This window comes from Nanorana parkeri, unplaced genomic scaffold (assembly GCF_000935625.1).
Source record: "Nanorana parkeri isolate BGI_ZX_2015 unplaced genomic scaffold, ASM93562v1 scaffold235, whole genome shotgun sequence".
Lineage (NCBI taxonomy): Eukaryota > Metazoa > Chordata > Amphibia > Anura > Dicroglossidae > Nanorana > Nanorana parkeri.
The window spans coordinates 1,328,921-1,352,113 of NW_017306503.1; the positions used below are offsets into that span (position 1 = coordinate 1,328,921).

The following is a 23,193-nucleotide window of genomic DNA, read 5'->3' on the forward strand; positions in this document are numbered from 1 at the left end:
GGTAATTTTTCCTTAATATAGTAAAAAAATAAAACCCCCAGTGGTGAATAAATACCACCAAAAGAAAGCTCTATCTGTCCCCAAAAAAGGGTATAAAATTCATTTCAGTACAGCGCTGCATGACGGAATAAATGTCAGTTAAAGTACCGCAGCGCTGAATACTGAAAAATGGCCTGGATGGGAAGGGGGTTTAACACCGCGGATGTCAACTGGTTAAAAAATCCCTTTTTATGTAGTAAGTGCTGCCTTCTATCTGCCCACCACTTTCAAAAACTTCCTGGATTCCCAATATGCTTTGCATCTCTTACCGTGCTGCTTGATCTTATGCTTTCTGGATTTCTTAAGACTACATAGCCCTTAATCAGGGGCGTGACTAGAAATCACAGGGCCCGCCCCCAAAAAAATGCCACTGAACAACACATTGCTACAGTCATGTGGCCTGCTGCCTGAGCTACAGTATATATTATTATATATGATTACATGCAGTTAGAGAACAATCATTGATCGTGCATCCAGGGATAGTGATTGATTCCTAACCACATGTAATCATAACACATACCATTACATGTGGTTTGTAGGCATTTACATGCAGTGGCTGTCACCTGATCATTAACTTGAACGGGTGACAGCTGCCACTTGTAAATACCAGATTAGGGATTCCTGCTGCAGGAAAAACGCAAGTTCCTGATGCAGGAATCCTTAAACCTAATCGCAAACTAAACAGGTATGAATGGGTTAAATACACACAAACATAGAGAAATACACCCCCCCCCATGTAACCCCCCGGGCACTTTGGAACACTAGGATTAACTCCTATAGATGTGGTTTTGGCGAGGTTCCCCTGTATCCTCTCACAGAAAGACCTCTAGTACACACAGAGTCCCTTTAAGCAGTATCTATAGCCTGAGTGCGGGAAATGTTTAACATAAAATCTTCTTGGTAGTAGATTAAGGCAGCAAGTACTTGTACTATGAAAGTAGAACAGACAGTCAGTGTGGGAATAGCATTCTACTACAAGTACTTGCGTTTTGAGAAGAGTTCCACAGAAAGTCCCTCTGTAAACCAGATCGATATTCAGATCGATGTGTGGAGGGATATGCCAGTAATCCCAATGGAGATTCAGGGAGGAAGTGAGGTTAGTTCCTGTAGCTGGAGAGGAGGAGATCTCTAATGCTGTGGTCAGGAAGAAGGGAAGGAGTCTCACAGTGGTGGATCCCTTGAGAGGGTAAGCTGCCTGTGGAAATCAGAAGAGAGTTCAGCGTGTGGGATAGGAGCTGCATTGCCCAGCGACTTCTCCCTTGCTCGAACGCCGGGCAAGTAAACTCGTGCGGCTTTAAGCTAACATAGGAGGAGGGGCCTGTTGACGTGGCAGAAGCCTGCGCCGATCCGGAGCGACGGACGGGTAACTCTATTACACTCGCACACACACACTAATGCAGCCTTCCTTTCTGCTGCTGACCAGCCCCCCCCCCTGCCTCGGGCTCCAAAGCGTCCGGTAGTTCCACCACTGCCGTTAATGCATTGTTTCTAGCAGGCAATGAAAATGTTACATTGTTCAGAAGTTGAGTTGTAGTTTAGAAGGCAGGCTCTGTGAGAGTTGTGACACAAGGGCTGAGTGAAATTGTGGTACATCTTCTGGGAATCTTCAATAAGGTTACAAACTTCTAGATTGATATGGTTGTTAGGAGTGGGATAGAATGGAAATTCATTGTAGAAATAAATTAGTTTTTTTAGTTTTATACCATAGATACCCTTTAAGTCTTAGCTTTCAAAAATGTGCTCCAAGCATTCCTTGGTCCAAAGCACCCCCTTGCAGTGCCCTTACCCTCACACATTGCAACATGAAGACTGCAGTTCAGAATTGTTACAAGAGACTGCAGTCCCACTTCAGCATAATGGGAAAAGTTTAATAATTCATCTAGCATGGGATTATTTCAAACATAAAACAGAGCTCCAACCACGGCACTTTTTATTTGTTTTGTTAGAGCCTGAGTCAGGATTTTATATCAGTCTGTGTGACGGTTAGGGAAATTTTCCCTCACTTCCTTTCTTGGAGACATTTAGGCACTGCTCTGAACTGACATTCCTGTTTTCCCTCTGAGGAGGAATTGTAGATTTCCAACTTTTCCTATATATAGTCCATTAGGAAGTGAGTGACACTGTTGGCAGCAACTGTGAATTCTTTGAAGGAAAGTATGAAGAGCATACTTCAGGGAGGAGGGCAAGACAAGACGTTCATGATCTGGGTGTCACAATGACTGGAAGTGAGAGGAAATCTCCCTATAAGGGACATGGATAAGGATACTGATGCCCCAAAATGTAAGGTAGGTGGTAGGTAGAGGTGCCCGAGGAGACATACATGTCTAAAGAATGTTTAATTAATAAAAGGGTTTTTTTTGTTCGATACAGCAGCAAGTAAGGTGTTTTTACTTCGTGCTGTGACCTTTTATGAAGTAAATTTTCTTCAGACTTATGTCTCCTCTGCACACCACAGTCTTTTACATTTTGCGGCATCAGCATTCTTATCCATGTGTATACCGGTTCTTCAAAACCCTAGGCATAGGATCCCCAAGCATTGAGTATGTCCAGTCTGCGTGGAGACAGAAAATATTCTCTGCTGGCTTTGTCACCAGGTTGTCTGACCCTTTTTAGGTGTTCAACAAACTTATAAATGTGAGTACCTTTATGACATTTTCTTGCACAATTGTCACCTACCTTTAATCATTCTACAGGTGTTTTTTTTTTCTTTTACCTTTACATGATTGGAGTTTGTCTTCACTATAAGCGACATGATAGTAATACTAAGAAGCTAAAAAACATCAAATAGTCTTAGGACATGTCCAATGATGTCACAGGTCCTCCTTGCTCTTTTTTTCTTCTGCAGATGGGTGGATCCTAAATGCTACAGAGAGTAGAAACATTTACACTGCATTTAAGATCAGTGTTAGACATTTCTGAGATCATTTATGGTGTATTCTTTCATGTTTCTGACCTGAATTTGAACTTCTAAGCTGCATCAGTCTGTTTCAAACAGATTTTCTGTTGACTTGTATGGAGAGAAAAGCAGTACTGACACATCTCTTGTATACAGGCTGTAACTGTTAGCGTTTTATCTGTAGAATTAGTTGAATATACTGCACTAATTTATGTCACAATGGATGTAACTAATGAGACTGTTTCTCTTGCAGTGGTCGTACAGGGAAGATTCGTGTACAGTCTCTGAAGATTGGGCTTATGTCTCTGTCCAAAGGACTTCTGGAAGAAAAATACAGATGTAAGTTGAATTTTGATAATTGGAAGATATGTCGTATGAAGGGTTCTCGCTGTACAAATATGTTTTGGTTTTCATGCAGGGAATCCTAGAAATATCATTGAACTCGCAGATTTTGGTAGAGAGACCAGCATTACTCTTAGGTATTGTTCAAGTGTGATAAGCTACTACAGAAAACACTTACAGGGGCTATTCATAAAAGGGTGAAGAGTTTGGAGAACACAGGAAAAATGGAAAAACTAGGCCAAAATAGCTGATTTGGAAAGATTCTCCAATTCAGCTCAGTTTTTAGTTCAGCTATGCTGTCCTAGATTGTTCACTTCTCCTGCCTTCTCCATAATCTTCACCCTTTTGTGAATAGCCCTGTTAGTGAAGGGTATTGCAGCTTTTGAAAGGCTCTACCAATTACTAAAAGCAAGGTTTAATACATGTTTTCTGACATGGGTTGTGAATATTTTATCAATTTGGAGAATTAAACAAAGACTGGCACATAAAGATAAACTCAACAAGTTAAATATCCAGATTGACATGGAGCACTTCATGACAAATTAATAAAACTTGTGCAGGAAATAGAAATATGCCTATGCACAACCATCACTCCTCCGGTTTCAAATATAAAGACAGCTTAATGTAGGATAGATGTTTACAACTAGCTAAAAACAATTAGATATATGTGTGTGTGTGTGTGTGTATGTACAGTATATTTTTTTTCTTATCCCTTCATTAAGGGATCAGAAGAAATGGGTTATACTGCTGCCTAAAGGAGAATTGGACACTGGAAAATAAAAAGCTGTTATTCAGCCATTACCCCTCTTACTCCCATCATGCTTCAATTTCTTGCTAATGTCCTAGGAGAATGGATGTCTTTTCCTTTGTCTTTTCAGAGAAAAGCAAACCCATTTCACTTGCCATTTTTTACTTTTTATCAAGATATTTCTTTTCACAAGGCTTTTTGTAAACTGCAGGCCAGGAAGGGCTCTTTTTGCAGTTTTTTGGGTCAGCTTATTCCTGGCAAAGCCTTGGAGACAATGCCCGGACCCAGGGCTGACCCTATCTTTTTCCCTGCCTGAAGCGGCCAGGGGAAGGAGCTGTCATGCGGGCGGGAGATGGCTGACCGGAAGGCAGTGGGCGGCCTAGCAGTCAGCTGGCTGAGCGGGAGGAGGTGGGCAGCAGAGCTATCAGTCGACCGAGCAGGAGGTGGCAGGCTGTAGGTGCCCGAGCTTTCAGCGGGGGGTGCTGTTAGTTGCCGGTGTTTTGATAACCATGGTGTGTAAATAATATTTTACTGGCCATTTCATATTTACACACTTGCAGTATGTTGGATCATTTGCTAATTTCAAGAGTTTTACAAGCTTTTTTCCCTCTAACCAGCCCAAAGCAACTGCCCCTTTAGTACAATCTGTGCTCCAATAGCTTCTTTGGAGTGGAGGTGACACTAGGCCTAATTGACCCCTAATGTCCCCTTAAGGTAAACCTGTCACCTCCAATGTGCTATCACATAGGGGGCTTTTGAGCCCCCTTAATGGGATATCGATTAAATTAAGTTAAAAAAAGTGTAAAAAAAATAAATGTAAAAATAAATATTAACGTAAACGCACATTGGGTGCACCTACGTACAAAAACGTTGATCATGCTACACATTAGATATCGCTTTGCATGTCAGAGTGAGAGCAATAATTCTAGGGCCAATATTCACAGTTAACCTGTACGGCTTTTTAAAGCGTTGCCGATGGACAATTTGGAGTACTGTATGTTGTCGCCGTTTCGCGGATGCACGCAATTTTTAACCTGGGCATGTTGGGTATTTATTTACTCATCATAACTTAATCTTTTATATTTTATTATTGGGTATTATATTGTGGTTTTGGGCATTAAAATTACCTTAATTTTATTTTTTTTCAACAATTTTGGGTTTGATAAAGAGTTGCGCTAATATTGTGCAATGTAGAAATTTGCAACTGTCACCATTTTATTCTACAGGGTTTTTGCTTTCAGAATATATCATTTTCAGGCCTAAAATGTGGATTATAATGTGTGCAAAAAAATGCCTCGGCAGCAAAAGGGTTAAACAACAAGCACTATATTTATGATTCCTAAATATGCACATGTGACCACTGTCACCCACTGTGACCCTGGTAGTTCCGCCAGTGATGGGAACATGCTTTACGGTTATTGCATGTTACAGTTTGGTAACAATAGGCTTAGTTATCCTCACAACAGGAGCCATTTACAACAATTATTTATTGAAAAGCATCCAATCACGCTCTTTTTGATGGGGGTGGGGGGACCTTAATGGTTTTTTGCGTCGGGGCACTAAGGTTTCAAGTTACGCATCTCCTGCAAAAGATGCCCGCAGCACCGTTCTGGTTACTATGTCATTGACATCGCATAGTGTTGCTCCATCCCTGCCATATGCTACGTAGCATGACTGCGTGATGTCTACCGTAGGGGGTGAGGGGCCCAGGAAAATGTTTGCCCAGGGTCCAATCAATATTAAAGACGGCCCTGATTGTACTGATTGTAAAGACTTCCTTGACAGCTTTAATCTTTGTCTTAGATGACATTTGTTAAGGCAATAATTCCTTTAACTGCACTATGCATCTGTATGTGAAGTGTGTGTAGTAAAAACAGATTTAAAAAACAAAACTTTAGCAGCAGAAATATCTAATTTAAAAATTCTCTCCCATCATCGAAGTACCGCCAGCCGAGCAATATGCTATGTCTCATGGCTTAGTTAGATTGAGTCAGACAGATTTGTAACACTTTCTATACATAGTCTTGTCCTCTCCTTCACAGTTCCAACAATTTAAAATGAGATTTGGCAAACTTCTTCTTGGGCCATCACCATGTAATCACAGGAGGTTCAAGGCTTGCAGACATGATAATGACTATGGGATAAGTCTCTGTAGTGATTACTTTTGCAATATATGTTCTTTACTGTGCTGTCTTATTATTATTAGGTAAACCACTTATCTTCTGTATACTATTTTACTGCCTATTACATAAACATCTCTAAATGGCCATATTCTTCCAAAAAAACACTTGTAATTAGGATACATTTTAGCACTTTAGCAAACATTTTTATGCTGTAATTCAGCTTAAAATATTATTTTACTATACCTATAAATATTTGTATACCTCCTTCAACCTCTTGATATGTAAAACAAAGAAAGCTACCACACCCTTGAAATTTCTGGTTAACATGCTGACCTTTCCTACAGACTTGTTTACCCTTCTTTTTGACTTGCTTCCAAGAGCATGGATAGCTGCCAGAGAAGGTAAACAGCACAGTTTTGAAATCATATCTTACCCTCTTATCAATCAATATATAGACCATAAGCTTTAGAAAGTGTCACATTGCCTGACAGACAAGCAATCAGCTTCACCTGGGACATTTCCAAGCAAGACTGTACATGTTCTGGTCTGGATTGTGTATGTGGAACCCTGGTCCTTTCATGTGGATTACTTCACTTTAATCCTGTTCTTTGAGCAACTCTGTGTCTGTTTATTGTTTACAGACTTGCTTGGTGTTTTGCCAACTTTGTTCACCATTTTGATGAATGGATCTCTCTAATGATCAGCAAACCTTTGTGAAAAGCTTCCTGTTGCCATATTTTTTTTTAAGCATTAGCCTTGAAAGTCTTTTACATCTATGGTGTTATTGTCTGCTGGAATCTGCTATTAAGCGAATAGTATTTTGTCTAAGGGTATAGAGCATATTTTTCTCTGCATCTGACAGAAATTCTCAGTGGCAGTTAGGGGTGGGGGGGCTTATAACACAATGTAATGGTTATTTATAAGGCCTAAATCTGTTATTTTCCATTATCATCAGACTGATTGCAAATAGAAGGTCCATAAAGATTCACTTTGCTAAAAAAAATATTGATTTGAGATTGGTAAACTGTTAATGCCTAAAGCTACAGTCCTGACTGTATAGCTGTTAGTTAACTCTTTAAAGCATTCTCCTTAGCACAAATGCCATTAGTCATCTCCCATTATTTGCAGATAAATTAAAATAATAGAATAATACATAGTCAGTACACGACTGAATCATACATCAGGTTTGTGTGATTTTAAAGATCTAGCAGTTTTGCTGCTTATGTTGTCCATGCAGTTGTATGCATTTATTATAGCCTGTGTGAGGTAAACTGAACTTATTTAACACATTCCAAGGCCAGTTTTTAGAAGCCTGCTTACTGGTGTGGATAATTCATTCGGGACGCGAATGCTTCCTATCCATTAGCACCTGCTGCTGTTATAGATTCCTTTGAGAATTCAGCTATAAAATCTGACTTTGTCTACAGTGAGAGCACTGCATTTTGTTTTCCCTTCTCTGTCTGCTCCATACTCTCACTCTTTTATAGCAGGTCAGATGGGCAATCTTCCATTCAACTGTCAGCACAGAATGTCAGACATCTATTGTTAGCTAAGTGGGTTTACATTATTATCAGGAAATCAGAGAAAGCCTGAGAGATATCTATGAAACTCCCAATTAATTACTTCTTGTAGTGTTAAAAAGGAAATGTAAATTGTCTGCATGATGCTTTCTTCTACCCTGAATAACATTGTTTCAGATTAACAGTTTGTAGAGCTTGGTAGACTTTGACTTTCTGCTGGGAATATGTGACGTATTATGTACCATCACCAACACAGGATTTGGGGAAGCAAAACTTTGGGAGGAATACACTGCATACTAAAACCACAACTTTGGGGTCTAATTACAAAGCTGCCGTAGGCAGCCATGTGAATAACCGACCCAAAGTGAAGTGAGCAGCTGTTCGGCTATTCACTTCAGGCTTGTACGGCTGATTTCAGCCTTACATCGGCTGGCTTCGGGTGGGCCAAACACGCTCAGCATGTTCGATCGACACGAAGTGCAGAAGGAGTTCCACTCAGCCGATCCTACATCTGGATCGGCTGAGCCGAACCTCCGGCAGGCTACTCGCTGCTGTTCGGCCTATTCTCATAGATGCCTTCGGCATTCGGCTCGGCTACTCTGCTCGGTACCTCTGTGGTACCGAGCAGAATAGAAAAACAGTTAAAAAAGTAGAAGACATAAAATATAAAACGGTTGGGCGGAGCTAGCAATGACAGCTAGCTCCGCCCAACTGTTTTCTATTGGCCGGGCCGTTCTGCTGCCGTCAGAATAAAATAAAAAAAACACCATAGGAATGCATAGCTAGATTCCTATTTGCTATTTCACTTTGCAATTTCACTTGGCAGCAGTGGGCGGGTGCAATAGCCAGTTTGCTATTGGCTATTGCAAATTGAAATAGCCAATAGGAATGTAGCTATGCATTCCTATGATGTTTTTTTTTATTCTGACAGCAGCCAACGGCTCCGATGTCGGAAAAAAAAAAAGACAACAGAGCAGGGAAAGGTTTACTCTGCTAGAGCTATCTAATAGGAGACTCCCGGAGCGTCTAGGAGAGTTGGGCTGTCTGGAGATCAGCGTCCCTGGTAACCAGGGACGATGATCTGTCTGTGCAAGTGGCCGGAGCCAGCCGTGAGATGACGGCTGGCTCCGTCCAGCAGTCAGTGGCAGGCTGTTGGCCGGCCAATGGCCAGCTTCCGCTTTCACTTTGGCTCAGTCGAGCCGAAGCATATGCCTTCGGCTCGACCGAGCCCCTCTGCCAACTTCGAGAGCTGTACGGGCTATAGTGAATAGCCCGTACAGCAGCCCTTCGGTTCTACTGAACCAAAGGGGTCCTGGGGTCGAAGCTAGACGAAGTATCAGCCGAAGCTACGGCTAGATCCTTCGGCAGCTTTGTGAATAGACCCCTTTATCTGTGAACAGTGGTGTAGGGCGTATAATGTTTTGGGGTTGCTTTGCTGCCTCATTTCCTGGATGTTTTTCAGTCACTGAGGGACCAAAGAACCTTATGCTGTATTGGCAAATGCTTTGGTACAATATCAGGCACCTCATTAAAAAACTCAAGAATAGGGCCGGGGTGCTCCGGATGCTACCCGCAGAGTCATAAACCTGATCCACTACGTAGAACGCTCCAAAACGCCTTCTCTGCTCCTAACTTTGGATGCGGAGAAGGCGTTCGACAGAATTAATTGGCACTATCTATCTATCTATCCAAAATTTGGATTCTCGGGATGGATCCTATCGGCAATTATGGCACTGTACTCCACCCCTACCGCCCAGGTTTACACGTCTGGAGAGATCCGACACCTGCAAGATTTGCTAATTGATGGTAAACTAATACCCTTCTCTTCCTTGTCATCGACACATGGGCTGCCCTCTAGTTGCTTTCTCCAATATCTCCAAATTAAGCATATAGTGCAGGCGAACCCACATATAATTTGCACAGTACCGTATGGGGCCTGGAGGTTCTATTTCGAGAATTCCCCTAAGAAAAATTTTGAAAAATTTTCAATAAAAACCTATTGAACATAACAAAACAAAAAACTCAAGAATAAAAAATTATGTTACATGACTAAGATACAAAACACAGCTATAGATTAATAACAGTGAATCAAATGTAATATATAATATGAGAATGGCCTGGTCAAAGTCCTGACCTCAGTCCTATCTATATTTGGTGTGATTGAAGCATGGCTTTCTAAAAAGATACATGCACTGATATGGGTCTGTATATCAGAAACCTCTAAAACTACAATGATGAAAAATGAAGGAGGCAATATTTCATGGATCTTCTACTTTTTATATTTTATATTTTTTTTTCTCACCAAAATCTGTTGTCATAAATCCATCTAGGACTATATAGAGGATTATTATTATTTTAATTCTTACCTTAATATGATGCGATACATTACAGCATTTGGTTGCCTCATAGGTTAACTACCCATGGAGACCATTAACATTTTTTTTCTTCCTAGATCTTTTCCAGGAAGTTTCTGGGGCAGCAGACACTTGTGACCAGAAGCAGTTGGGCTTACTACTGCATGATGCTATTCAAATCCCACGGCAGCTGGGGGAAGTGGCAGCCTTCGGTGGAAGTAATATTGAACCAAGTGTCCGTAGTTGTTTTCAACATGTAAGTAAAGACAACTAATTTGAGTTTTTACTGATATCATGCTGTGTAAAAATATTACAGGAAAATAATATAAGCTTCTAGGGAGTCTTAAAATACACTCTGTTGTATGTTATCGAGCCACAGTCTGACCTATCCAAAAGAGAATTGTTTATTTATACCCATACTGATAACATTCTGTGATCTCCATTCCTTGTTTCATTCATCTACAAAAAGAACCAATGGCATTGTAAGCTTCAACCATGGCTAGCCAATCAGCCACAGTGAGGGGGACTCGTTGCTAGAAGAGCCCTCTGACATACATACTTATAGAACAATGAGACTCCTGGATAACTGCCTTACAGCAGCCAATCAAATGTAAACATCCAAAGTTGAAAGCAGAACTATTGATGGGTTGTTATGGGACAGTACATACAGACTGGTAAATAGCTCTAGTATTTCTTGTCATATAGTTTTCCAATGAGAGAGATTTCAGATCTCTATATCTTTGAAGTGTCTGTAAATCTGTTTTTTCCAGCATGTTTGGCATCATGCTTCACTGTATGCAGTATTCTTAGGCAAATCGTTTTTTCGTGAATCTGCCTATCAGGTCTATCAGATAATCAACCCAACAGCCAGCTGAACAGGCTTGCACAGCAGGCTGACAATCCTGCCCAATATCCAGTTATGAATATTGGCATGTTCTATACACCCAAAAAAACAGTTTAAAAGCATAAAGGTTCCATGTGTATATGATGTTAGTTAAAGCAACCTGACAAGTAAAAACCCCACATTTTCCCTATTAAACATCTTCTTCCCTTTTCCCCCTTAGCTATCATTCACTTATTTTGTTCATTTCTAACCTTTAATCTTTTAAATATTTTTTTTTTTTTTTTTTAGTTTTGCATTAAAACAAGTGCACATTTGAAAAAAAAAATATTTTTTTGCAAATATCATTGGAATGCTTTGTACCTGATCATAATTTTAGTTTCATAAGCAGGACACATAATAAAATAAAATGTATGCTTTTTATCTACAGTAATTTTGTTTCTCATTTTTAACCAAAAGTGTTGTTACTTTTTTTTTGTCCAGAAACTACATAAACTTAAAATAGTTTTTGCGTGACAATATCACTATCACTTGTTTGTCCTTAAAAAAAGTGATATATGTATTACTTTATTTTCTCAAGCAGTGAAAAAGTAAATACTACATAAACAAGTCCATAGCTGAAATGTAAAAACTGATCTGGTTCATAGGGGGGTATAGAGGTGTAAGAGCCGAAGTGGTTAAAGTGACATTAAAGGCTAGTGTCAAGACTTACCCTAAATGATGCCTCTTTATTCGATCATCTTCTTCTTTACTGTCCTTTTCAGCTGTCCCTCCAGGGGTTGTCTCCGATCCAGCGCTGACTCCTCTGTCCTCCTCTTCTAGCTGTAAATATATGCAAAAAAACGTGAGGGTTTAATAACCCTTTAAGTTGCGTTGTCAGCCTGCAACAGGAAATGCTGTTATTGTCAGGATTTGCTTAAGAAAACTGTTAGGCATGATGCCAAGCATACTAAAAATATATATTTTGGGTTTCCATACACTTTAAAAGCTAGCTATGTAAAGTAAAAGTTATTAAATTCCTGTACAGAAATGTAAATATTTGATATCTATGATATATTTCTGTATTTTTGTTCTGTGCTACTAATCATCTAGGCTAACATAGGCTTAGACATTGCATTTTAGCCTTCCTCAAAGTTATTCGTATTAGTATTCATCAAGTGATCATGTTACTTTATGTTGATAAAGACAAAGATGGATGATATAATAAAACTATTTTGGAGGACGTCCCTCTGATTACCCACTGGCCCTTGATGCTTGCTTAAAAAAGTGGACTATAGAATGGTGGGGGTTAGGGCAAACAGGCTTTGCTCCATGTTGGACAAAAGTCAAAGCCCTTTTGGTTATTGCTTACAAGTACTGGTGCAAATTTTTGTTCATATTACATTTTTTTGTTTTTCGACATAATTGCAAAATACAATAGCTGAAAAATGAATCAGCATGCTCGTCTTGCCCCATATTTGTGATGCCAGAATTGAGGCAAACTGTAGGCTATTTTAGCTTTCAGAAGAATTTCCAAACAACCTACACATTTAGCAGTAGATCGAGCTGAGCTGATCTTTAATTCATGTGTTCACGTTTAATTTCAGTACATTAGTTTCTAATTCATTTGTTTTATTGCTGAAGCTCTTAAGAAATCTAAATGAGCTTTTCAAAGCATTCTACCCAAGGATATGTGTTTGCTTATATAAATAATATGCTCCTTTCTGTTAGTGAACAGGGTTCATAAAGGAATTTATGAGCTTACTGACTAATGCCTCACTGACTGGAAAATATCCATCTCATAACCCCACACTGCAGGCTCTTCATAACATTCTGACACTGTAAAATAGCTTAATTCAAGGAAAGTTGGTAGCAGAGAGTTATCTTGCAGTAGGGGTGAAAAATTAACTTACCAGACTCATATTGGTCTATGGAGAGCTGGATGTAAACAGGCACGTGTCCATTAAGATCAGATTACCCCAATCCAGCACAATCAGGTCCACCAAATTGGAACTCTGTTTTGTTTGGTTTTCTACACCTAGGGGGGAATCGGATGTAAACAGACTCACATCTGCTTAGATCCGGCTTCCTATAGACTAACATCAGGTTTCCGATCAGATCCATCAGAAAAACTGACAGGCAGACCTGATCAGAATCCTGTGTGAAAGGGGCCTAAATTACTATACTTCTATACTATACTACTACTCACTGCCATGTTTATTCTAGGCTCAGAATAAGCCAGAGATCAACGTGAAACAGTTTATTCAATGGATGCGATTGGAGCCTCAGTCCATGGTCTGGCTACCTGTGCTTCACAGAGTGGCAGCAGCTGAAACTGCTAAGCATCAAGCCAAGTGTAATATCTGCAAGGAATGTCCCATTGTAGGATTTAGGTAAGTGGATTCGCCAGTGTTGGGTCAGAACAAACGTGATATAAGCATTCTACTACCTTTCTCAGTGTATAGGTAGACCTTGTCATATTTATTTTTATGCAGTACACTACAAAAGGCAAAATATCAAATATATAGGAGACATGATGCTGAACAGTGGAAAGATTGCTCCGCTAAATCAATTCTTCCTTCACATACCAGCTGGGTTATCCTTGAACTGTAGCGAGAGTGTACATACTGTATGCCACTTTTTCTATGTGGTAGCACTTCAGTCTAAAGATTTTAGTAAACAACAATAAAATGAGCAGCCCTCTATCAAGAAAAGGAATGGGCAGCTTACCCAATTACTTAGAAGACTAGGATATTATACAGCTTGTTCTGATGTTTGTCATACAATAAAATAAAATGTATGCTGCGGTGAACACAAGGAGTAAATTGGATTTTAAGGGGGTTACAAAGAAAAATACTTTTTTTTATTGTGCATCTCCTCCTGGATCATAGATCCCAGTATTAAAACCAGCCATTTTAGCTGCAAAGCAATAATTACATTCAAGATATTTTCCAGATAAAAGGAACTGTATTAGAAATATAGCGCAATATGTTTTGTTTTTTTCACCCATTGAGGCACAGAAATTCAGAAACTGTAGGGTTATGCTGCTACCCACAGAAGGTTGGCACACTGGCAAAAAGAAAATATGTTAGCCAGCCCCCATATAACTCATCCTCTTACTAGCATGACTTGGACGCCTTTTCTTTAGCTCTGCTATAAAAAAAAAATCTGTGTTTGGCTAGCCTTCTTTTCTTCATGGATTTCTTTTCTCAATAAGTTCAATAAAGATTTTTTTTTGCTAAATTGCTGCTTGACTTCATCTCTGCATATCAGGGTCGGCACTTCCTCAGTATTAGCATTGGCGGCTGGAATGTAACCTTCGGGCATTGGCCTCTGCATTATGCAGAGGCCAATGCATATCTGCACTTTCCAAACATTTGTGTACTTTTCAGCGAGTGCTTTTTCAGGTCCAGAGACATAGCACTTGCTGGCTAGAGAAGGGGTTAAATGAGAGCTGGCTTTTTGTTTGCTAGTGTCCCAACCTCCTGAAGGTGGCAATATAACCTGACTATTTCTGAACTCATGTGTCCCTCAGTGTACTACGAGAAAAAGGTTTTATGGTAAGTACAAAAATCTCATTTTACTGCATGTTGTCTGCTTTTCTTTTAACTGTTAAAAATCTTACCTTATCCTTTGTGGCAGAGTTATTAACACTGCTCTTATTATTCGACACTAAATTTATATTGCAATTAGCGGATAAGGTGCCTAAGACTGATTAACTGGTAGAGAATGCCGTAAAGGGAGATAGTTGCTTGTAATTATTTATGAGACTACGCTGTGACTTTGCAGTTAACCTGCTTTGGCTGGGAAATATCACTATTCAAAGAATGGTTTTAAAGTTATTTAATAAACAAGCTTTAAATGCACTTTTGTTATTACAATACGACTATATAGGTCCACATTCAAAATGCCCTTTGCCCATCCTTATAGTATATTATTTGCAATGTGCAACTGTGTGTGTGTGTCTAATGCTCAGACTCGCTGTCAATCAGAAAATTAGTCACCGGGATATTGCCCACAGTGCATACCAATGCTGCTAAACTTGCTCTGGGCATTTAAGCTTCAAAAAACTGTGGTCACAAAAGTCAGTAAACTGTGGTTATAATTGCAGATTTTTACATAGGCACACAAAAGCAGGCATACTTAGTTCCTTCCACTGAATGAAAGGTTGTACCATGCCCGAAATCTTTTCTCATTTTAGAAAGTACAAATAGTTATAGTAAGAAGTAGATCATTGACACCAATGGGAATGGAGCATTTAGCCTCTTATATGTGGCAGCCTCATGAAATCTAATTTCTTATTGCTTGCCATTGGTTACCACGTGGCTTGCTGTTTCCTGTAGCTTCTTACCAGAGCAAGCCAGTGACGTCATACATATCTTTATTGCACATTGTTGTTGTAAAAAATCAATTTTTTTATAGCATTAATATATCGTGTTATGCACTTATTTTAGGTATCGTAGTCTGAAGCACTTCAATTATGATGTTTGTCAGAGTTGTTTCTTTTCGGGAAGGACAGCAAAGGGCCATAAGCTACATCACCCAATGGTGGAATACTGCATACCAGTGAGTATCATTTCAAAGTTCCTTTGTAAAAGTCTCATTACTTTGATGAATCTGCATGGACAGGTTTGTCTGATATGAAGTTTTACAAGTTCTTACAATAATGCTAAAGCATGTTCAAAGAAAGGTCACAGCCTAAGAGTTCTGGATACCACTTTATATTGGGTCTCATTTCTTCACAAGCCACAGCTATGCCTATGTTTTGCAAACTGTTTTAGTTCACTTACCCATGCAATATGCACTATACCTATTGGTAAATATATGTAGTTTGCCTGTTCTAGAGTACTCTGCCCAAGCTTATGTGCATAATTTAGTGTCTAGCAATCTTGTATCATTGCTGATATCTGAAGTACAGTAAACTCCCCATTATCCAACATTCCAGCAAACGGCACTCTCAAGCAACTGGCAAAAAAAAATTAAAGACGTGTCCTCTATTTTTTTTATTGTTTTTTTTCGGTGGCTTGATGCACATAAAAAAATGCTGGTTGCTTGGTGCACACTAAAAAATGTAATTAGCAACAAAATGTATTTAGTTAATGAAATTCTTTGTTTACATCTTGCTGTTGACCAGCAGCTAGATTCCGCGGTTGGCAGCAGAATGTAAACAATGGAGAGAAAAAGCCAGCCTGCTATTGGCTATTTCAAACTGCAATAGCCAATAGCAGGCTGGCTATTGTGCTCACCCTCTGAGCAGAGGAGCACAATAGCCAGGTGGGCTGGCTACTGTTGGGCAAGGTTTCAATAGCTAGCCTGTTATTTGCTATTTCAAATTGCAATAGCAGGCTGGCTATTGTTCCAGCCGACTGAGTAGAGGAACAGACCTGAAAGAGAACTTTCTCAGGGCTGCTCCTCTACTCAGTGTGCGGGGTTTCAATAGCCAGCCTGCTATTGGCTATTGCAATTTAAAATAGCCAATAGCAATCTGGCCAATGCTCCCGGCTGCTTTCATTCACCTGTCGGCTGCGGCAGATGAATGGGGTTCTGGGAGGGTGGGGTACCGTTTGGGGAGAGGTGTTGCATGAGTTACCTTTAACTCTCAAGCAACCAGAAACTACAGTTATCTGGCACCTACCGATCCCCATTGTTGCTGGATAACTTAGAGTTTACTGTACTTGCTTAACTCTTCATAGCTAGCATTTGCAATGGAGTTTTGGCTTGTCAGTTTACAAGAATTGACATTATTGCACACAATTTTGTAAAAGCTAGGAAATTTGATCTTTCACCAACAGCTTACTATCTTCATAAATCCCTGTATATGAAAATAGTGTATATATTACACAGTGAGTGGGACAAGTATGTTTGTTTCGAAAGATTTCTACCAAGCCTCTAATACTGTCTATGTATGTCCAGCTTTTAAGGGCATTTCGATGCAAATACTGAAAGCAGGAACTGCCTCCTGTTCTCTTATGTGCCAGTCTGAGAAAACTGCTGGGACCCATGGCCTGGAAAGTCAGTGCTCTAAATATAAAATACTTTTTTTAAAGAAATATGTTGCCAAAACACTTTGTAAAAGGAAGACTGAGTAACCGACAGAGCATACCCAAGCAATTTTTAAACTGGCAAATAAACATAACAGGGACTGATTTATAACTTGCAAGGGAGTATAATTTGCACATTAAGCTTTCCTCCTGTTCCACAAATTTCCATGTGGGAGCTACATTAAAAAACTCTCCTTAAAGTGGACAATTACCCTAGAAGTACTCAAGGAACGTGCTCTGGTTGTCCACAAATCAGCACTGGAATACTGCCTATTACCAGCAACACCATGCAACCTTTGGCCTAAGTAAAAACTGCTGGAACGTGCCTCCTCTGTGCTCTGATGTTGTCAAAGATGTAGATAGCATGAGGGAGGCTGAGGAATACCAAAGGTTGCATGGTGTCACTGCTTAAAGCCGTCAATTTTCCACTTTGTCAAGGTACATGTGTTATCTGACTGTTTAATGTTCACTGAGTCATTTTAGGGTGAACTTCCACAAATGTCCTCTGTTATATACTATTAATAGGGATTAAAAATCCATGTTTTTTTTCTGGGGAAACTGTCACTGTTTCCTGTGAGTGTTCATTGTATACAGCAGAATCTCCTATATCTCCTATTCCTCCACTCTTTCACTTCCCCATGTCCTTGATCAGCTAACAGTTTGTCTGTTCTGCCTCGCCCTTTCCCCCATCTATGATCATCTGTTGTCTACCTCCTCTCGCTGCCCTGATACTTGATCAGCTCACGGTTTTCCACTGCTTGCTTTCCTGGTCAGCTCCTGCTTTGCCTCTAATACCACCTAGTGTTTTCTTATCGGTACAGAAATGAGCATTATTCAGCAATTCAGCAGTCTATAAGCGTAAAACCTGGGGCTTGCTATAGGTTCCGGAGGGTGTAAGAGAGGAATCTGGGTGACACATAAACCCCGGGCAGGACCTCTCCTTGCTCTCTACATGATGACCTGCTACAATATATATAAAAAAGGGCAATTGTTTATAGAGACTGTACACCATGGCTGTGTTTATGATTATCTTTACTTTTTAAACCTACTTTTTTCCATGTCCTGACAATCCATGCCAGCAAGAGTATTATCAGTTACTATTGTCTAGCTTGTTTTGCATTACCATAAATTACAATGTTCTGAGCTGCACTTTGTAGGTTTATAAGAATTTAAAATACCATTAAATCAACCTATAATCACACAGAAGTTCAATTTTTTTCCTATTCTCCGACTGCTCCCATTGTCTTGCAAAGGCTCTTCTCTTTGCTTAAATCAGAACTTTTTATGCTCTGCTACAATCTAGCATTGATTTGCACACCACTTAGCAACTATATAAATCATACTTGAATAAGCCGACATCAATACATGTGTCTAGCAATGTGAAAAATGTCACTGACTCAGAATCCCATTGCTTTGTCTTCAACTTCACCACACAGTGTAGGACTCTGGTCACTAAGCTTAATGATTATTTGCCACGAGAGCCAATGAAAGCCAAAAATAACAGAAATCCATATACCCATCGCACTCCTGACTGCTTATTCCAAGAATGAGCAGGTGGGTGCAACGGTGGTTGACGGATGGCACCGCCACATGGACATGATATGAATGGAACACCGGCACTCCAATTACGGATATGATGAGTCTTTATTGACGTGGATGCGACATATCACACAAGTGCAATGTTTCAGGGTCACTCAGTATCCGCTTCCTCAGGCAAGACACGTGGGTAAAAAAAACTGAATGCTCTGACAAATTGCATACTTAATAGCTTAGGGAATTGCACCTTTTGTGAGACCTTTTAGTAAATATTGCTTTATGTCATTGATATTAACCAACATCTGTCACAATAACGTATTCAATACTGTGATAAAAAAATAATTATTATTTGTGTTGTGAGAAGAAAAGCCATTAATAATTAATAATTCATATATAATTTGCAACAGTAAAATAATTGCCTGGTCAGATGTCAGAGAGCAAAATACTAATGCAATATGATGGCAGCAGTGAAGATACAAATGTTTCACTTAAATCAGTATGGCACTTAGTCTTAGTCCCTGTTCACACCTAGACATTTTGACGCTCAAAGCTAAGTGCAATAAAACTCTCAACACAAGAAATCCTATTCATTTCAATGGCCCCTGTTCACACCTGAGAGTTTTGTCACAAGCTGTAAAATGCTGAAAGCTGTGAAAAGTACACAAACTTTTTTGGGCAGATTACAGAGTGTTTGGCCGCATAGACTTCAATGGAAATGTGTGATACACGCGTTTTGCACATTTCTGTGCACGTTTTTGCGCACGTTTGTTCATTCACCACAATACATTTCAGTCTGCTGTATAAAATGTACATCTCCGCGTGTCTAACACGCAAAACTCATGCAAAACCCGCTAGGTTAGCCGCTAAACAAAATGTCCGTTAATATGCGCAAAAACGCTGATGACTAGGGTGTGAACAGGACAGCAGAACAGTTTGCTACATTAGGTCAGTTCCATTCTTTGTAAGGTTGTAAAAGTACATTAGCAGGGAAGAAGTTGTGCTGGTATCTGAATGCATTCCCGGCCGGCTTCTTCCGCAAAGAATGAACCTGCTTGCTGAAAGTGAGAATACAGAATATTTATATACAGTATTTTATATTTACCTGACAAAAAATGTTTGTTTTATTTACTTGTAGCACTAAGCGTAACAATTAGGGATGCACCGATACCGTTTTTTCGGTATCAAGTACGAGTACCGATATTTTGCTTTCGGAACTCGCCGATACCGAGTACCAATACCAGTGCTTCGACTGGCAAGGAGCCTGCTTCCCAGGCAATCAGGAAGCCGGAAACTGACTCCATGTTGTTTGGCCAGCTCGATTGTGATTGGCTGGAAACCCGGCTTCCCAGCCAATCAGCATGGAGCCGGCTTCCTTGGCAATCAGGAACCCGGGCGGCAAGTAATGACCCGCCTCCTGGCTTACTGATTGGCCGGGATGCCGGCTCGATGCTGATAGGCTGGAAAGCCGGCTTCCCAGTCAATCATCATCCAGCCGCCTGTTCGGCTGGCTCGATGCTGATTGGCCGAGAAGCCAGCTTCCCAGCCAATCAGCTAGAGTGTTATACACTCACTGGCCGCTTTATTAGGTACACCTCTTCACAAATATCTTCACAGCCAATCACATGGCAGTAACTAAATACATTTAGGCATGTAGACATGGTCAAGATGGTCTGCTGAAGTTCAAACCGAGCATCAGAAGAGGAGGAGAAGTCCATAAACACTCAGAAACATCACTTCCACTTGAGAACATGTTTTCATTTTGAAACTGCTAAAGAGAAAATATGTACTTAGAGGATTCTTACTCTAAGGCAAAACAAACCGTAAACGAATTATTTCATCATTTTAGAAGCTTGGAAAAAGCATTTAGGACTTCTAAGTGGAAAAGATTATTTGTCTCTAAGTGAAAGAGGTTTTATCTATAACTGTAAACAGTTCTTAAGGCTAGAATAGAACTTTTCAATCACACTAGAATTTACAGAATTTCCCTTCTTATTTTAAATGTGTTGAGGTTAAATTTGATTCTTGCCCCCTTGAGGATCAGTGTGCTTAGTTTGTAATTACTGTTGATGTGTTCCTATTACAAGGCTGCTGACTAATATTGTAAACCATTTAAAGATACACACATCATGATAATGTAATATTACTATCTTAACCTTTTGTATTTCATCTATAGAGCTGCAATGTACTTCATTTATAAAAAGGGAATGCATAGAAATGTCTGCTGTTATAGTGTGTGTGTTTTAATGGTAATTCGTGGCCTTTCTTAGAAAAAAAAATAGATATTTCCATCATGAAACTGCTTGCAACACATAACAATAATCTCTTAATTAAGAAACATCATTTTTTCACTGTAGGGTTTTCCACTCAACCTTTTCCTTGGCACAGTTATACTTTACAAGAGATGGCACTTTTTATTGATGCATAAACACTATTAGGCCAGAGAGTTAAATTCACAATTTTCTCAAACTGATTTTATGTTAGTTGTGGCTGAACAACATATTTAATATTAAAGTAAAACTGTATTTTATTTTAAATGTGTATAGGTAAAAGTCTTGACCTTAAAGTGACACTAAGTTCAGGAGCTAATCTTAAAAATACATTCAAGTACCTTCGCTATTAACAAAAATGTAGCTTATTTGTTTATCACTTTCTTTCACAGCATGGGTTTTGTTTGTTTTTGGTTTTGTTTCGACCATGTGGTGGACAGGGTCACTTTAAGACCTCTGGCACATACTGAAAAATTTAATTTGCACTATTAAAAAGTATTATGGTGACATTTACCTGAACGTTATGTATAAGTTGTGTATGCTCTTTATTATCTGCTTAGCACATTTTACTTTGATTTTCTGCTGTCACAAACACCTAGATGTATTTATTTTTTCTTAGCCCTGCTTCCTTGGGGTTGGGCTGCTGCCAGTTCTGTGCGTCTCTATCTTAGTCTTTCATACTTTTTTTATTCAAAAGTCAAATGTATGTGTTAATTATTATGCAGATTTAGCAGAACAGTGTCAATCTGGTTGGCTTGAGGACAACTCCTGCCAAGCATTCTTTATTTAAATTACTCAACATTCCAAACCTATCAAGTCCAAGAGGTCCCCACTGAGAAATAGTAGAGTGGCGGCAAGCTAGATTAACTGAATAGTAACATCTGTTTCATATAGATGTATTTATTCAATTTTCTTTCTGCCCTCAGACTACATCGGGAGAAGATGTTCGAGACTTTACAAAGGTGCTGAAAAATAAGTTCCGTTCCAAAAAGTACTATGACAAGCATCCCAGATTAGGCTACTTACCAGTCCAGACTGTGCTTGAAGGAGATAACATGGAGACGTAAGTCAACTGCATCATGTTTTCTTTATTTTAGGAAACATGTAAATCTCATTGCCACCACACGCCTCCTTAATATGGAGATCATCCAGGCTATATTATGAACCTATAGTGCAAAAACAGTCTATAGCAGAGGTTCCAGCCCTTTCCAGTTTGTGACCTACATTCAGACCAGAGGCTGTGATCCACATTAATTATGAACACATAATAATACAAACATTTAAAACAATAATAACAATGACAATAATCATTTTAAACCATTTAATTACATTTTTTTTTTTTAGCATGTGAGTTTTTATTGTGGAAAAGAGCAATACAGATATCAACAAATATTGACATGCATTGTACTTGTATATCAGGTAGTAGTATGCAGACTGCAATCTAGACATGCAATGTGGGATATGTCCCAGTAACAAAAGTGACAAACTAGATCACAATAGTGAACAAATATGTTGGTAATAATACAGTAAGTGCTTGAAGAACAGGTAACAATAAACAGTCACCCTATAGCCATGAGGGTCGTTTTCGTGGGGAGAAGACCAGTATGTGACATTAGAGGTCAAGGTAAACGTGGGTTAAATACATTTTAAGAACCATGTAGCCTTTGATGCTTCCTACGTTTGAGAAGTAATGCATGTAGTATTTATGTGTTCAGTTACAATTTTTTTGAGGCGAGAAGCTGTTTAAAGCAATACCAAATTTACGGAGAAATACCTATGACTTAAAGGGACTCTGTTATTAGCGAATACCATTCAGATGTTTTAACTTCCATGCTGGCTAAGTCATTGGCCTGCAACATGTAAAGAGAAAAGGAGTTCTGACACACATTTACAGCATGCTTGTTATAGGTCTGTGACTGAAAAAGAATAAAGTCAGGCATCTAGCGTTTTCTGAAGGAGGCCTGCTGTGGCACTTACATTAGAAGCCATTGGATGTGATTCAGTGTATGAATATTCTCTTCAGGCTTAGATGTATTGTAATCGTTTGGCAGATTTACATTGACAAAAACCATAGCCATCATATTTTTTGGGAAAATTGAGGAACTAAATCCAGTGCTGACCTTCACAAATTTTATTTGAATGATGCAAGTTTATTAGCAGTTTTCAAGTGGAGATTGCTCATTCTCCTTATAAGTACTGTTGTGTTACCTGTACTAATAAATATTACAACTTTGCAATCGAAATTGTTTTGTGTTATAGGTGGAGGGTACAAAGAAAGCACATTGTTGGAATTTACATAAATTCTAAAATTTATAGTTTAAACTTTTTATATTAACTACATGTTTTCTTTGGTAAATAAAATGTTAAATTATCTGGTTTTATCTGATTTAAACACATATAGCTAATACTTTTTAAAATTAAACATTTCATTTGCAGTACCATTTGAACTGGGCTATGAGGGAATCATCTTGCTATTGTATGGCCACAGCTTTCATTCACTGTATTTC

The 23,193-nt window shown here is 39.2% G+C and overlaps 1 protein-coding gene across 1 annotated transcript in view; it reads left to right on the forward strand.

Moving 5' to 3' along the window:
• LOC108786943 (utrophin-like) overlaps positions 1-23,193 on the forward strand; it is a 583,766-nt gene that overhangs the window by 534,943 nt on the left and 25,630 nt on the right. The window contains exons 65-69 of the mRNA XM_018556366.1: positions 3,189-3,274; positions 10,121-10,278; positions 13,069-13,235; positions 15,297-15,408; positions 21,613-21,749. Coding sequence (XP_018411868.1) covers positions 3,189-3,274; positions 10,121-10,278; positions 13,069-13,235; positions 15,297-15,408; positions 21,613-21,749 — 660 coding nt within the window. The remainder of the gene's footprint in view (positions 1-3,188; positions 3,275-10,120; positions 10,279-13,068; positions 13,236-15,296; positions 15,409-21,612; positions 21,750-23,193) is intronic.